We start from the raw sequence: 16,679 nt of genomic DNA on the forward strand, positions 1-16,679 counted from the left end.
CCTCTCTGTCGGTCAATTCTTCCCCCTTCTCATGGGTTCCCTGGAAACGCAGCAAAATTGCTGAGGATGACGTCAATACAAATAATGTAGAGATTGATAGATGGAGATACTGACTAAACACGGGATAGCAACAGTTGGTGAGGAAAAGTTTACTTGTAGGTGTAATTTACCAGAAGAAGATAATATAAGATAGGAAACCAATAGAGCTAAGGGTTTAAAAGTATTGACCAATATAAAACATCAGAAGCGGATGAGGAAACGTCACCTCTGAGGTTTAATCCCGAAAGATAGACAGAAAATATGGGACGAGTTCAAACTCAAGCCCATCAGGGTTTAGTTTCCTCGAACACTATGGTTCCTGGTCTGACCTGCTTAACGATGTTCTCCATAGCAGCGAGGACGACGGGGTCAGAAGGTAGCGGTTTCCGATTGACATTAGCGATCTTGGTCATGATCTTCAGAGCTTCCTCAAAGCGACCCTCAGTAATCAACCACCGGGGTGAATCTGGTAACAGCCTGGAAGACGGTAGTGTTTTAATATTTCTAGTTCAAAAGCGCTGACACACACACACACACACACACACACACACACAATCCTTAAATGAGCTACGACCCATTGCAATCACCCCAATACCCAGCTTTATCAGTGAAAATTTTGTGTTTGACTCGGCTTATGCTGATATTGCAAGCGCCATGGATCCTCAGCAATATGGCAATATGAAATCTAACTCCACCACTCACTGTCTTGTCAGCTTTCTCGACTACATATACCGCCATCTGGGAAAACGAAAAACTTCTGTGGCTCTCGCCGTCATTGACTTCACCAAAGCATTTGACCTAGTCGACCACAATTTAATCATCAACAAAGCTATCGACTTTGGGTTTCGTGGAAGTCTTATACCATGGCTTACAGACTTCCTTTGTGACCGACGCCAAGCAATACGCTTCCGGGGGGGGCTGTCTCCACTTTTCAGTCACTCACCTGTGGCGTCCTCCAAGGCACCAAGATGGGACCGCTCTGCTTCCTTATGCTTATCAATGATGCCCTAAGAGAAACCCCTGCTCGCTGGAAATATATCGACGACATTGGGAACAATGTCTACACTGCCATCCAGGATTTATTGAACAGTCTCCAAAATTGGGCCACTAACAACCAAATCACCATCAACCATACCAAGACCATGGTTATGCACATCAACCTCTCCTCCGACGTTGTCCCACCCCCTTCCATTACTTTTGGCCCCAACACACTTCAGGTAGTAGACTCCACTAAGCTCCTCGGCGTCACTATAAATAACAAGCTAAATTGGTAAATACACATCTGTGAAGTTGTCAAATCCTCCAGTTTCTGTCGACACCTGCCGCGCCAACTCAAGTCCCTCGCAGTTCCTGCGCCCGAGCTCCCCAGAGTTTACTTAACAGTCATACTTCCCAAGCTCACCTATTCCTTCCCTGCCTGGTCTTCCTTCCTAAATGCCACACAAAGTAAACATCTAGAAAAAGTGCAAAAGAGGGCATGCAAGATTATTCTCTCCCCTTCCTACTCCACATATCAAGAAACGCTCAACACATAAAACCCTCTCGGCTCTCTCTCATTATCACCACGACCCCATCTGTAAATTTCGTGAGAAGTTTCTGTACCATCCTCTACAGTACACCGACTACTACTACCACCCGAGATCCCTCGTCTGCGAATTCCTGTTCGACACCATAACCGCATCCAGCCCATAAGAGCACGTAATGATCGCTATAAGAACAGCCCAGTCCCAACCACTGTAAAAATTATCAACAACCTGTAATCAACCAGTGTATTCACTCCCAGTCAATCTTACCTCTTTGAACTGTCACTACATTGAAACATCCTGTAGTATGACCATCTAACCACCTAGTTATTATATATCATATTTGCATCTCATATGTTACTTGTATATTATTTGTCAATCAAAAGACCCATTCCCCAATTATATAACTGTATATTTTCAGCCACCCGGCTGCCATGCTCTTTCAATAAACAGTTAATTATTATTATTATTATCATTACTTTTACACACAAATTTTGTTATTACCACCCGAGTCCTCCTCAACAGACTTCATCCTGAGGCGGAAAACTTCCTCCCAGAATCTCAATGTAGCTTTAAACCATCACGTGGCACCGCTGACATAATATTTGCTGCCTGTAGATACAGGAAAAGTGCAGAGAACAGCGTCGTAACTTCTACAGGGCTTTCATCGGCCTTACTAAGGACGTCGACTCGGTCAACAGGGAACCCCTTCGTCGTTTTGGCTGCCCATACAAGTTCATCGCCATTGTGAGACAAATCCACAGTGGCATGAACGGCAGTGTCCTGCACAATGGCACCCAGTCTGAGTACTTCCCCGTTCAAATGGGGGTTAAAAAATAAAAAATAATGTGTACTGGCACCAACTCTCATTTCCATTTTCTTGGCTGTCTTCCTTACTCGTCCTAGTGTCACTTTAGCCGGCGGGGTGGACATCCAATATCAGATGAAGAGACCTTTTAACATAAGACGTCTCCAGGCTGTTAAAAACGTCTTGGCTTCTTCCATCATTGAACTTCAGTATACAGACGACCTCACCTTCTTTTCTCACTAAAAGCGACCTACGGGAGATCCTGAAAATCTACACAGATGCGTATGCACACTTCGGCCTCAAGGTGAATGTACATAAGACTCGGATTCTCTTGCAGCCTGCCCCTGGTTCAGCCACGTCTCCACCATCAATCCAGGTTAACGGCACTACCCTCTCTAATGCTAACCATTTTCAGTATCTTTGCCACACCTGTCCACCACCGCACAAATCGATGAAGAGATTCAAAATCGGATCAGATGTGCATCTCATGCCCTTATCAGACTCTGTACTTCAGCTGTATGGACCTGAAATTATCAACAAAACTGCACGTATATCGATCAGTAGTCCTCCCCGCCCTGTTGTATGGCAGCGAGACATGGGTCACATATACGGGGCACCTCAAGGCCCTTGAAAACTTTCACCAACGTAGTCTACGTTCCATCCTCGAGTTCGCTGGGAATAAAAGAGAACAAAAACCAGCAGTCTCGCTGACACCAACTGTAGGAGCATCGAGGCTACCATTTTCCATGAACAACAACGTTGGACTGGCCATGTTACCGGCATGAACGACAATAGACTGCCAAAACAGCTACTTTACAGTCACCTAATGAATGGTGAACGTAATGGTGGCGGTCAACGGAATAAGAATAAGGATAGTCTTAAGACTCACCTGGGAGACGATCACTTTGCACAGTAACGCTTGGTGGAACACCACACGGGAAGGTGGCAATACTTAAGAGTTAGCCCGACAGCTTACCGAGGCAGACAAGGGCCCACTCCGGAAAGATGCTGCCGTCGCCTCTCCTGCATTATATGTAGCCCCCCCCCCCCACATGTGTAACATCTATGGACTGCCCTGCCAGTCCCGTATCGGCCTCTCCAGTCACCCCAGAGGTCACCAAAGAAGGTGACATTTTTAATTATTCATATCATTGTTTCATGGTTGGATGATCATATTCAATTCCGAGTGACTACAAAGTAATAGTAGTAGTAGTAGTAGTAGGTGTGGCTATTGGGGGAGGGTGGGAGCCACGTTAAAAAAAAAGTAGTAGTAGTAGTAAGGAGGAAGGCATCAGGTTCCAGGGTGACTATATCCCGCCAAATGCTGTCATATTCGAGAAAATAACAGTTGGGATGGTGTGGAAAAAAACCCACTGAAAACACAGGGAGGGGCAGGCCCTTAAGTTTGGCGCCATAGCAAGTGATCTCTGTAATGCCACCGTTGCCCTTGCAAGAAAGCTAGCAACCTCGTGCTGCCTCCACCTTCACGCTCTGACGGCCTGCCGCCTCATTCCCCTGGATAAGACTCCAGGATGTAGGCCTATAGGGGTAGGGAAAGTGCTGAGGCGGATCATCGGAAAATGCATGATGGAGATGGTAAAGGATGATGTCAGGGCAGCTGCAGGCAACCTGCAAGTATGTACTGGCCACCAGGCTGGAGGGGAAGCTGCCATTCACGCCATGAGAACGATATTTGAGCAGCGTGATTGTGAGGCAGTTTTCCTGGTTGACGCTTCCAACGCATTCAACATAATCCACCGCAAAGCTACACTGCACAACATCAAGATTAAGTGAAGTGTCCAAGCTTTGCAATGTATGTTGAAAACACAAATAGGAATCCATCAAACCTCTATATAACAAGCATCAAGGCTATCACAGGAGATACCATCATACAGTCAACTGAGGGAACAACGCAGGGGGACCCTGTTGCAATAACAATGTATGCAATAGGACTATCCGTGCTCAACACACAATAAAGTTTAAAACAACTGCAGTCAAGCAAGTGGCGCATGCTGACGACCTTACAGGAGCAGGAAAAGTGGAGGACATCAAAAAGTCGTGGGACCTGATAACATTATATGATCCACAAATAGGGTACCACCCAAATGCCAGCAAGTCCTTCCTCATTGTGAAGCTAGAACACTATGAACGGGCAGTGGAGGTGTTCGGTGGAAGTGAGGTCAAAATAACAAAGGACGGCCAAAGACATCTACATGTAGGTGCAGTAATCGGCACGAAGGACTTCAAGACCGAGTACGTAACGGGAGAGGTAAATGAGTGGGTTTGAGAAATCCAAGCTCTGTCAGATATTGCTAAAACAGAGCCACAGGCGGCTTTTGCGGCATTCACCCATGGAGTCGAGCATCGCTGGAACTACCTGATGTGCACTACCCCTAATATCAGACCCCTCCTCCACCCTTTGGAAGAAGCCATCAGCGTCAGTTTTTTTTCCAAAATTAGTGAAACACCTTCACTTAACCCAAGTGGTAAGGTCAATCCTTCCACTACCACCGACACTGGGAGGAATGGGATTGACCAATCCAGAGAATATTGCTGCCACCGAACATCAAAACTCAGTCAAGCTCACGGCAGCCCTCACCGACCAAATAATAGATCAGAACGCAACAGGTGAGGTGGATACCAGCGAAGTAAACAAGTCCAACGGTCCATTACGACAGAACGACAGCACGGCCAAAGTGATAAGTTGCAGCAACTGATGTTGCAAGTGCCAGAGAATTAAAAAAAAAAGTAGCTATAGCACAGGTGATGGCGCCTCGAACTGGCTAATTACGTTACCGATAAGGGCAAAAGGTTTCAGTCGTAACAAACAAGAATTTACAGATGCCATTGCTCTGAAGTACGGTAGGTCAGTGGAAGGTTTGCCCTCCCAATGCGTGTGTGGCTCTTCCTACAACATTGACGACGCCATGGTAAGCATGAGGCTCGACGAAGTAAGGGATCTCACTGCAAATATGTTGAAGGAAATCTGTCGTGATGTCAGGGTATAACCTCCCCCTCCTTCCATTGGACGGTGAGGATTTCCAACTCGGGATTTCAAACACATAAAACGAAGCCTGTGTTGACTTCAGTGCTCATGTATTCTGGATGAGGGGACAGCGAGCCGTCTTCGACATAAGGATTTTTTATCCCATCGCCGCATGTCACCGCAACCTAGCTCTCGATGCTGCACACAGGAGGAACGTGAACAACAAGATTAGGGCATATGAGGGAGAGAATTCAGAACGTTGATCAAGGAAGCTTCACTTCTCTGGTGCAAGATGCTTCTATGCCAGACTCGCGGAGGTATTATCTGAACAGAAGCAACAGCCCAGAATTTATGTTACAGCCTGTTTGAGATGTCGACTGTCCTTCTCTATGCTTAGGTCGTCACTGCTCTGCCTCAGAGGAACGAGAGCATCGGCCTCAAAGCCGACAACAGTCGCAGATATCGACTACGAGGCATCAGTCACTGAATGCCGTATAGACCTGCGGCTCAACTAACTCAACACAGCTAGGGTAGCTACTTATGTATTAGGATAGTTAATTTTCAGGTCATAAAATGGCGGCGAAGGTGTGGCTGTTGGGAGAGGTTGGACGCCACGTTAAAAAAAAATAGTAGTAATATGTGTGGACTCAGATTAAGAAAATACCCTTCGTAGCACTGGTGACAGTATTCCATTCAATACACGTAAATGATGCGGGCAGTAGACTCACCAGAAGTAGATGATGCAGTAGAGGGAAGGCAAGGCGTAGGCAAACTGGAGCCACCTCCAAGGACGCACCAGATAGGCTATACCAGGGGTTATCATGTATCCTATGGCCCACGGTATTGCTACAAGACAACCCACTGCTGCTCGGTATTTGATAGCACACATCTCCATCACTGACGAGGAAGGAAGGAAAGTGGGTTACAAGTTTTTCTGGACAAGACAAAAACCGTACAAGCGACCATTGAGTCTCTCGGTTTTAGCACAACCTATCCTATGATAACGACGACGACGACGATGATGATGATGATGATGATGATGTAAACTGGCAAATGACTATGCAATGAGAAAGGAGAAAAAAGAGAGGAGGAAAGAAAGGAAACAGGAAGTAAAGTAGTAAAACCTAACCATAACCTAAGCATTATCTAACAGCCCTGTCCTATCCTAACCACACCAACCTTAACCATACCTAACTTAACCTAACTTACAGGAAATTTCAGTGAAGCCCCCTTCCCCCCCCCCCCTCTCTCTCTAGGCAAACAAACAAGGCGGACAGGGTTATGCAATTCTTGTATTTTTAACACATAATAAAGATCATGCGACAGTCATGTTGTCAACACCTGCTTCAGGAAGCCATCTGGACAACAAACTTACCGAACACGAAGATGCTAAGATATGTCCCGGCGTCAGTGGCAGCGACAAGGAACTTGAGCAGAATGTAAACCTCGAGGGTGGGCGAGGCAGCAGCCAAGAAACCTGTCAGGATTTTGATAACCACACACACCAGCACTATTGGACGACGTCCGAACCTGTGTACCAAGAGCGAGGCATTAGATCTCTTTGGAAAAACTGTAAATGCTCTAACGAGATATAATTAGACACACTGTTAGTTTGTTATTGTTACAATACTTCAATATTGTGATGGCAATTTTTCATGAGTGTTGAGGTAAGTGTGGCGTTGAGGTGGACTTGTGAATGAAGTTGAGTGATACTCGCAAGTCGATGATAATACAGCAAGTTGCAAAAGTAAACGGCCAACTGGACCCAGGAGGATATAATCGAAACGCAAATGTTAAGCGATACCTTAGAATTTTCAACGATACTGTTCGTAAGTATTGAAACAAATGTTCCATTGGAACATAACCAGACATTAAGGGAAATAGTGTCGTGGAAATTTTTTAAGTTGTGTTTGAGGCATGGATGAACAAATGCGTCCTTGAAGTTCACATAATCACAAGTTACGTAGATGTACATCCTTGTTTATACAGACAACAATCTCCTGTTTTCGGAAGAATGGTCAAAGGTACTTCTAAACTATATAATCTTAAAGGTAGTTAAAATGTCTCTTTGGCTTAATAAGTTAGAGCATCCTCAATATTAACAACATCAGTGGGGCGTTAGTTGCAGGAGTACCGACATTCATGGCATCTCTTAGTTACAGGCGTGCGTCATTGGTTTACAAGGGATACCAACACTGGGTTACAGGGCTGCCAACATTGACTTATAGAGCTTCTAACACTTACGTATCCATAAGGTAGCCAAAGACAAGGCAGGTGACGATGTTGCCTCCCTCCACCACGCCCTGGGTGGTAGAGTACAGCACCCGACGGTCGCACACCAGGTCCCACTATCGCACCCACGCCCACCAGGTCACACCACGCCATAGAAATATACACACAAATAGATAAACCGAAATTAAAACCGGAAACAAGAAACGCTTTGTGATAATCACTCACATGTCTCGAGCTGTGAATATTTTTGTAGGTAATTGTATCCTTATTCGCTCTTGAGTTGAATGCGTAGTTTGTCAAATACAGCTATAGTTCATGTTGGTAGTACGTACTAGGCAGATATCAAAGAGGGAGGTACTACTACCTGGTAAGATATTGGAAGCATAATGTATTGCCTATGGTAGGCCCTGCTACCCTGAGGCATCACAAAAATTGTGACCAAGTCCCAAGTTACTGATCCGACTTTCTGCCTCATTTACACACATTTGCTGGGTCTTAATTGTTTCTCTTTCTTTGACAGCGCAACATAACATCTATCGTTTCTTACTATTGATTTTGTTTATATTTTTAGTATTTTATTATTATTATTATTATTATTATTATTATTATTATTATTATTATTATTATTATTATTATTATTATTATTATTATTATTATTATTATTATTATTATTATTATTATTATTATTATCATTATTATTGTATCTCTTCGCCCCCAGGCCCTGATGTGGGTCATTGGCCTGTGCCCGGGTGGGCTAATCCCCCCCCCACCCCCACAAAAAAAAAAAATAAACTAAAATAATTTAGGGTAGCTGAAACACCCTAGTACAGCAAGATAACCTAATGTAGTCAACTCCAAAAATAACCTTGCCTAAACTAAAGACAGTACTTAAAATTGCAAATACCTAAAGTAAAGTAAAAAATTAATCCCTAAAATGGAATGAATATGTAAATTATTTTCAATACGTAAATTGAAGTCAATACTTAAAATGATGTAAATACCTAGAATAAACTCAATACTTAAAATGAAATATCTGCTAAACGAAAGTGCACAGCACCCAAAATTTTATATATTCCTGGCAGAGCTCAGTAAAGGCAGGGTGGAAAGTCACTCCCTTAAACTAGAACACGAATATTTCTGGTCACCAAAATTCAAACGAGTAATCCCAGACCGGCCTATACATTAATATCATCTGCGTGTATAGGAGCAGTGATGTCTCTATAAGTTTTAAGAAAATCTGTCGATATTTTCACACGAAGGATGTGGCGAGGTGCTCAGTGAACGCGCTTGGTAGATAAACAAACTTGATTACCCGCTATAAGTGACAATAAAACCGATTACCCGAAGCTTCCAGCCATCCTAACATAAACTGTGATTCTGTTTAACTACTGCCAGCTTAAAACTGAATTTCCACAGGATTATACTTATCAACTGCCAGAGAAATATAGGGAAGTTGGTCGAGAACCATATTACAGAGACGAATACGGTGAGGCGCGTCTCTATGTTTGGTTGCCTGCTATAAATAGTACGCTCCTCTGGCTATTAACCGCTTATAGTTATACAGTAGGAACAAGCTTGTATGTGGCAACACGGATCCTAACCTGTTGAAATGTGCTTCCTAAACTAACCTCAGTGACGACGGTGGAGGAGTACTGGGAGTGGTTAAAGTCTCTGGCTGAGCATTTGATGATGGTGGTGGTGTTCCCATGCTGTACAAGGGAAGGGTCCTTCATGGTGGCTTCGTATCCCAGCAGCGCCGCAGCCGTGTAGTTGTAGTTGCGCATCTGGCATCCTTCATACTTCCCTGTAGAGTTGCTGCAACCAAATACCCGGATGATAACATGTTTACTTGTGTAAATTTAAACAGTTGCTGTGGGCAAGGCTTATAAACCTTGTCTGTGGGTAAGAACTAAGGTCGTGGCAGGGTAGCTACTTGCCATGATAGAAAAAGGAATGGGGTGATTTGTGAACGCATTCGATTTCTTTTTCTCCTCCAGGGTATACTAGTGTAACTTACTCTTGTTTCTTAAAAAAGCTTAGGTGTCATAAAGGCCCAAATCGCCTCCTCAAGAAGGACTTTGAGTTACTTTTTACAATAACTTAAAGGAAATTTATTCATACATGATAAAATTTGCTCATTTAAACAGTTTCACTGAAGAGGTGTAGAGGATCATGATGGTGAGGGGAAGAGCTTCCTTCCTTACGAATACTAAGAACGAGGTCTTACCTGTAAGGAATGGCGAGGGAGAGTATCTGTTGGTCCGTCCAGTTGGCCTCTACCAGGGGGGCGATGTGGCACCAGTAGTCAGGTGTCGCCCCGAGGAACTGGTAGGACAAAGTTTGTAGCGGCGATATCGCCACCGCTGTTAAGAGGAAGACACTCGACCTATACTCCCAGTACCCGTGTGTTTACTGTAGTTGTATCACATGAATATTAACACCCTAGCATATTTCGCCTAAGGATTAACCACCCTAACCTAACCTAACCTAACCTAACCTAACCTAACCTAACCTAGCCTAGCCTATCCTTTAGCCTAGTGAGTCAGTGGACGCTTAGTTTAGTTATTAAACCAAGAAGTGACTCAGAGAGTGACTCAGATGGACACTCACAGGTGACACACATGATGAACATAAGGATATTCCAGCGGCCGTTGGTGCCCACTACCTCCAACAGGTCCTCGAAGGTGTTGACCCACGAGAGGTCTCCTTCCTTCCCATCTTTCTCCCCCTGGACCACTTCCTTCCCATCTTTCTCCTCCTGGACCACTTCCTTCCCTTCTTTCAACTCCTGGGGATCTTCCTTCACCTCTGTGATCGCTTCTTTCATCTTCTCCCCTTCGTCCATCTCCGAAATGTTTTAATTTTGTCTGAAAGAATAAAACTGAGTAAATAGAGCGATATATAAGTAAATATTATTTATCTCTCTCTCATATATTGTGTGTGGTTGTGTGCCTTGCTTACTTGAGATAAACGTCGTCCGATAAACCCTGAAAGAGCAATGGACGTCTTATCTAAAAAGAATTAATTTATTTGTTCTGTAACTAAATCGGAATAAATTATTATACAGTATGTTAAAACTTTGTCTGTTTCTTTTATATCGTTGTTTAAGTTAAGTTCTAACTAATAATACGCCTTAGTCCTCACGTATAGATTATTGTAATTATCTACATGCCGAGATGTTCATAAAAAAGAAAGATGGAGACTGGAGAAGTCCTGCAGTATGTATACATAATCGCGGCATTGCAATAAACAGGTAGTAGGCAGCTACCAAACAGGGAGGTACTGCCGCCAGGGAAGATATTGGAAGCATAATGTGTTGTCTAATGGTAGACCCTGCCGCGATATGGCATCAAGAAATTGTGACCAAGTCTCAGGTTGCTGAGCTGACTTTCTGCCTCATTTACAGTACACACAATTGCAGGGTCTCAATTGTTTCTCTCACTTGACAACACAACATACCAACATACATTTAGCGTTTTTCACTATTTTATTTATTTATTTATTTTTTATTTTTTTATAGTTCATTATTATTATTATTATTATTATTATTATTATTATTATTATTACAGTGTTATTATTATTATTTTTGTTATTATCATTAATATTTGGTTTTACTTTTTATTATAAATAGTATTTACTATGAATAATTATTAAATTTTCGCCCCCCAGTCCCCGATGTGGGTCACAAGAACAGTCATGGGGTGTACGACGCCATTTACGATGACCTTCTTGCCCTGATCTTATTATTATTATTATTATTATTATTATTATTATTATTTACCTGTTACAGTAAACCCCTATGACAGCGAAAACAAACCACATATACAAACAGTGGACTTAAATATGATATTTCGTGGGGAGTGTTAGTTTATAGGAATCAACATTAACCTACATAATTTTTAATGTTGTTGGACTAGTGTATTATTAACCTTCGTTGTTGAATCACAGTAATAACATTATAACAACAACATTATCCAAGTTCCTCCCATTAAATCCCCACCCCATTACGTATAGTACGCGTTACAATATTTTTCTTTAAATATCATATCGGTAACTTTGCTGTTTTATAAAACGGTGTGACATTACTTTGACTTTTTACTTTAATCCTCTTCGCCACTGATCGGTTCGTTAGCCGCTTGGGCGGTCGGTCGCGTCTCTGATACTCACTGTTGGCAGATACTGGGCATGCACTGGCTCCTGAATATATCGGAACTTGCACTAGTGTTGGTCAAGTCTGGTCTTGAATGAACTCACACTCAGTGCCGTCACATCACTCTGGTAGGTTGTTCCAAGAGTTCACAATTCTCGATCAGAAAAAAAATGCCCTCACAGCTTTCTGGACTAGCGGCTTCTTCAACCTTGAGCCGTGACCCCTTGTTGAGCGGACGTCCACCAGCTCCAGGTATGTACATTCGACCAGTAGTGCCCCCTGAGATGTTTATACACTTCGATTAGATCGTCCCTCGCCCGTCTGTAGTGTAAGCTAGGTAGTTGCAGGTGCTCCAATCTCTCTGGGTAACGGAGGTTCCGTAGAGCAGGCACCACTCCCATCCTTTGAACATTTTCAATCAATTGACAATATCTAGCAAACCTCTGGGTCTAGACGGGATGACAATACTCCAGACGGGGAAGCACCTCACTCTTGAAGATCGTGACGAGCGACGGACCATCCAGATAACTAAACGACCTTCTTATAAGACCTACTAGTTTCGTTGCCTGATTCACCTTCTTCTCACAATGGCCAGATAACTTAAGTTCATTGTCGACATACACACCCAGGTCCTTTCCACATTCGGTCTCAATTAATGCAGTCTCTTCATCCAGTTGGGACATGTGATACGCCTCCTTACTATTGGTGCGACCCAGATGCATCCTTTTGCACTTCGTGACATTGAATCTTAGCAACCATTTCTTCGACCATTCTTGAAGCTCATAGAGCTCTTTCTGCAGATCTCCACAGTCTATTTGGTTCTTAATTTCCCTAAATAACTTGGCAACGTCCGCTAACATTTGTAGGAAGGAGTGTATAGCTTCTGGCATATTAATGAAACAGACAAACAACAACGGGCCCAATACACTGCCCTGTGGTATCCCGCGAGTCACACCTATGACTCGCGGGATACCATTTCGTACCATTTATCACCACGTACTGTTTGCGGTAATGCAGAAAACCTCCGATCTACACTAGGACACTTCCCCGAATCCCGTACCTTTCCAGTTTAATTTTCAGCCTTTCATGGAGTACACTGTCGAAAGCCTTGGCAAAATCTAGGTATTCAATGTCGATATTTCCGCCTTGTTCTACAATTTGAGTCTAAACATCAAGTACCTTGAATAATTATTTTAAGCAGGATCTTCCCAGCATAAAACCATGTTGGCATTCCTTTACAAGGTTGTTTTGTAGCAGATGTTCCACCATGGCATCTCTTACGATGATGCTCTCTAGTATTTTTTATACTATGCCGGTCAGGTTCACTGGTCCATAATTATTCGCGGAGTGACGATCGCCCTTCTTGAATATAGGATTCACATAAGCCATTTTCCAGTCGTCGGGGACCTTTTGCTCCTGCAGGCCTTTGCAGAACAGGATCTTCAGGGGCTCCACAAGCTCGTTACACAGTTCTCTTAACACTCTGGGATGCACCATTTCAGGGTCGGGACTCTTGTAAATCTTTACCTTTGACAATTTATTTCTTATATTCTCTTCTGTGAACACAATGTGGGTCAGCTCTGTGTCAAACCGTCTTTCCTCAAACGCAGAAAGTTCGTTCGCATCCTCTATTGTGAACAGCGATGAAAAAAAAATTCAACTCCTCCGCCTTATCCTGGTCAGAATCTGAATAACTACCATCTTCAAGCCTCATGCAGGTCCGATATGCCTACTCGTGTTTTTAATCTCGACTTTGCTTAGCGGAAAAAAGCCTTTGGGGTTGGCTTGACCTCACTAGCAATCTGCCTCTGGAACTCTTTTTCAGCCCTTCTACTCTCTGCTTTTGTTTGGTTCCTCGATCCGGCATGCATCCCCCTGTCCTGCTCACCATTTGTCCTAACCCACGTCTCGAAATCATAAGTTTTCTTTTTAACTTTGCCGACCGCCGTATGGTTCATGTGTAGCGGTCTCCTTGTATTCCTGGAGCCACTGGGTTTGATCTTAGGCATATATTTTTATTACAGTGTAGAATAGTAAGGCCAAGGCGAACCCATGAGTTATATCCTACCCCGAGTATGGGAACCACTGACCCAGGTTCTAGGATGATCCAAGGACGTCTGGCTCACTTTAGATGAATAACTCATAGTCATAATCATTACAACTGTTTTTGCCGTTTACTGCTTCATGTATCCCCCGTTAAAATGTTTATCCAAGGAATTATTAATTAACTCTTTACAAATATCGTTTATTCACTAGAAACAATTTATATATCGACGGAATTACCAAACGTTAAATTTATCTCACTACATGTAAACATCAACAGTTCTTGGATTTTCAAAATTAATATTTATCTAAATTAATTTCACATTGTTATGTCACGTCCTGTTTTCGTGTTTACTTACCTCGTGATGTCTTGGGTTTCTTTCAAAATCGAATATTGAAATAAATCTGAGTCATATTAATTCCACGCTGTACTGGATTCCACCAGCATTAGTGTGTGTGAAGGTTAACAACATGTGTGTGTGTGTATGTGAAGGTTAACAACTTGTGTGTGAAGGTTAACTTCATGTGTGTGTGTGTGTGTGTGTGTGTGAAGGTTAACATCGTGTGTGTGTGTGTGTGTGTGTGTGTGTGTGTGTGAAGGTTAACAACATACAGTAAATAATAAAAATAATAATAATAATAATAATAATAATAATAATAATTAATAATAATAATAATAATAAACGGTTTATTGATAGAGTTCCAGCCGGTGGCTGAAAATATACAAACTTACATGTGATTTAGACATAATGATATGCGTTCAATACATTTACAGGGCTGTACAATACATAAATCAGGAGTTGTTTATTATTTTAACAATAGATGGGATGCTGCTATTCTTATATCTATCAATGCCGGCTTTTATGGGCTGAATTTTGTTGTAGTGGCGGACTGCGCGAGGTGGGCGGGGGACTGCCGGTGGCAAGAGCGATGACGTGGATGGTGCTGTAGTCCACTGCCAAACCTTGCTAGTGCTTGGTGGTGGAGGTCTCTGAGGGATGGCATTTCCAGGGTGGAGAGAGCGTTGTTGTAGCCGGAGTAGTCTGCGCCGAGCATGATTCTACAGGCCCTTTTCTGTACCTTCTCTAGCTGACGTTGTTGGGTAGAGTTGAGAGAAGACGACCAGGCTGGAGACGCATACGTTAATTTGGGGAGCATAAAGGCGTTGTAGATAGTCCTCAGCTCTGGCGTGGGTGCCCCAAGTGACCTGAGTCGTCGTAGCATGTAGAGTCGGTATGAGGCTGCCTTGATTGTGTTTACATGGGTCTTCCAGTCCAGTTTGTGGTCTATGGTAACACCCAGGAGTTTGGCAGACTGCACTAACTGGAGAGGATGGGCACCCACTGTGACTGCTGGAGCTTGCACTGGAGTGGTGGCGGTATTGGTGTGCATGACTACGGTTTTGGTGTGGTTGATGGTGACCTTGCTCTCCGTAGTCCATGCCTGTAGCCTGTCCAAAGTGCCTTGTAGCGATGAGTAGTCCGGTAAGGTATTGTCCACTGAAACCCCCACAGTGCAGTCATCCACGTACTTCCACCTGTGAGGAGTGTCCGACAGAGCGTCGTTGATCAGGATTAGGAAGCACAGTGGTCCCATCTTGGTCCCCTGGGGAACACCTTAGGTGAGGTGTTGAAATGTGGAGACAAAACCCTGGTACCTGACTGGATGATGACTCTCACTCAGGAAATCTGTGAGCCATGAGACCAGGTTGGTGTGCAGCCCTAGTTCAATGGCCTTGTTGATAACAGTGCTGTGATCAACAAGGTCAAAAGACTTCCTGAAGTCAACAAGGGCCACGGCCAGTGATGTCTTAAGTTTCTGCAGGTTTTTCTGCAGGAAATCCAGGAAACTAACTAAGTAGTGTGATGTAGAGGAGGTTTTCATATTGCCAAATTGATGTGGATCAATTGACTGATAAATACGAGATAATGCCCACTCAAAAACAGTCTTCACAGAGTAGACTGGTTATGGGGGTAATGGCAACTGGCCTGAGGTCGTTAAGGGGGCTGTGGGGTGGGAACTTTGCGGATAGGGGTGAAAAATGCGGTTTACCATTCACTAGGGCATTTTCTTTGTCTGAGGGATGCATTAATAATAGAACAGAGAGGGGTGGCAAGTTCGACTACAGACTCCTTCTAAATTTTGATTGGGAGGTCAATTGGGATTGTGGAGCATTTGGATTTAAATTTCAGGAGTTTGTTGGCAATTTCAAATGGTTGAACACTGAGAGGGATGGGGGGGGGGAAGGTAAGTAAGCTGGGAGGAGAGTGAGGTCAAGACTGGGTAGGGTATGACATATGGTAGCAAAGTGGTTATTAATTATCTCAGCTGCCTCCTCACTAGGCAAATGGAGGCCGTGCACTTTCATGAGATAAAAAGACATCTTGGCTGACTTAAGAAGAACATAAGAACAAAAGAATGAAGGAAACTGCAACGGGCCTATTGGCCCATACTGGGCAGTCCCATTTACACCCAGTCCCTATTGCTCATATATCCATCCAACCTAAGTTTCAAGCTATCCAGCGTATTCGAGTTAATGATGATATTTGGTAACTTGTTCCAGTCGTCCACTACTCTATTTACAAACCAATGTTTACCTATTTCGCGCCCAAATCTAAATTTGTCTAATTTAAAACCATTGTTACGAGTTCGCTCCTGGTTGGAAAGTTTGAGTAACTTTGTAATGTCCCCTTTGGTTAAGCCTTGACTTCCATTTATACACCTCGATCGCATCGCCCCTCACTCTACGTTTCTCGAGGGAGTGCAAATTAAGATGCTTTAACCTGTCTCTGTACTCAAGGTTCCTAATGCCCTGGATTAGTTTTGTCATTCGCCTCTGAATTCTTTCCAACGATTCTATATCCATTCTATAATACCGTGACCAGAATTGAACTGCGT

General features: G+C 43.4%; 3 protein-coding genes across 3 annotated transcripts in view; all 3 read right to left on the minus strand.

Annotated features, from left to right (window-relative positions):
• LOC121857003 (organic cation transporter protein-like) overlaps nucleotides 1-10,451 on the minus strand; it is a 13,433-nt gene extending 2,982 nt beyond the window's left edge. Inside the window, exons 1-8 of the mRNA XM_042352804.1 lie at nucleotides 10,199-10,451; nucleotides 9,816-9,951; nucleotides 9,217-9,403; nucleotides 7,601-7,704; nucleotides 6,732-6,886; nucleotides 6,085-6,253; nucleotides 369-516; nucleotides 1-40 (exon numbers count right to left, since the gene is read on the minus strand). The exon at nucleotides 1-40 is cut by the window's left edge and continues 154 nt beyond it. Coding sequence (XP_042208738.1) covers nucleotides 1-40; nucleotides 369-516; nucleotides 6,085-6,253; nucleotides 6,732-6,886; nucleotides 7,601-7,704; nucleotides 9,217-9,403; nucleotides 9,816-9,951; nucleotides 10,199-10,433 — 1,174 coding nt within the window. The 5' untranslated portion in view covers nucleotides 10,434-10,451. The remainder of the gene's footprint in view (nucleotides 41-368; nucleotides 517-6,084; nucleotides 6,254-6,731; nucleotides 6,887-7,600; nucleotides 7,705-9,216; nucleotides 9,404-9,815; nucleotides 9,952-10,198) is intronic.
• LOC121857004 (organic cation transporter protein-like) overlaps nucleotides 1-16,679 on the minus strand; it is a 70,512-nt gene that overhangs the window by 26,555 nt on the left and 27,278 nt on the right. The window lies entirely within an intron of this gene.
• Nucleotides 13,496-16,679, minus strand: part of LOC121856949 — a 17,857-nt gene continuing 14,673 nt past the window's right edge. The window contains exon 4 of the mRNA XM_042352740.1: nucleotides 13,496-13,718. Coding sequence (XP_042208674.1) covers nucleotides 13,496-13,718 — 223 coding nt within the window. The remainder of the gene's footprint in view (nucleotides 13,719-16,679) is intronic.

This window comes from Homarus americanus, unplaced genomic scaffold (genome assembly GCF_018991925.1).
Source record: "Homarus americanus isolate GMGI-L3 unplaced genomic scaffold, GMGI_Hamer_2.0 scaffold44060, whole genome shotgun sequence".
Taxonomy (NCBI): domain Eukaryota; kingdom Metazoa; phylum Arthropoda; class Malacostraca; order Decapoda; family Nephropidae; genus Homarus; species Homarus americanus.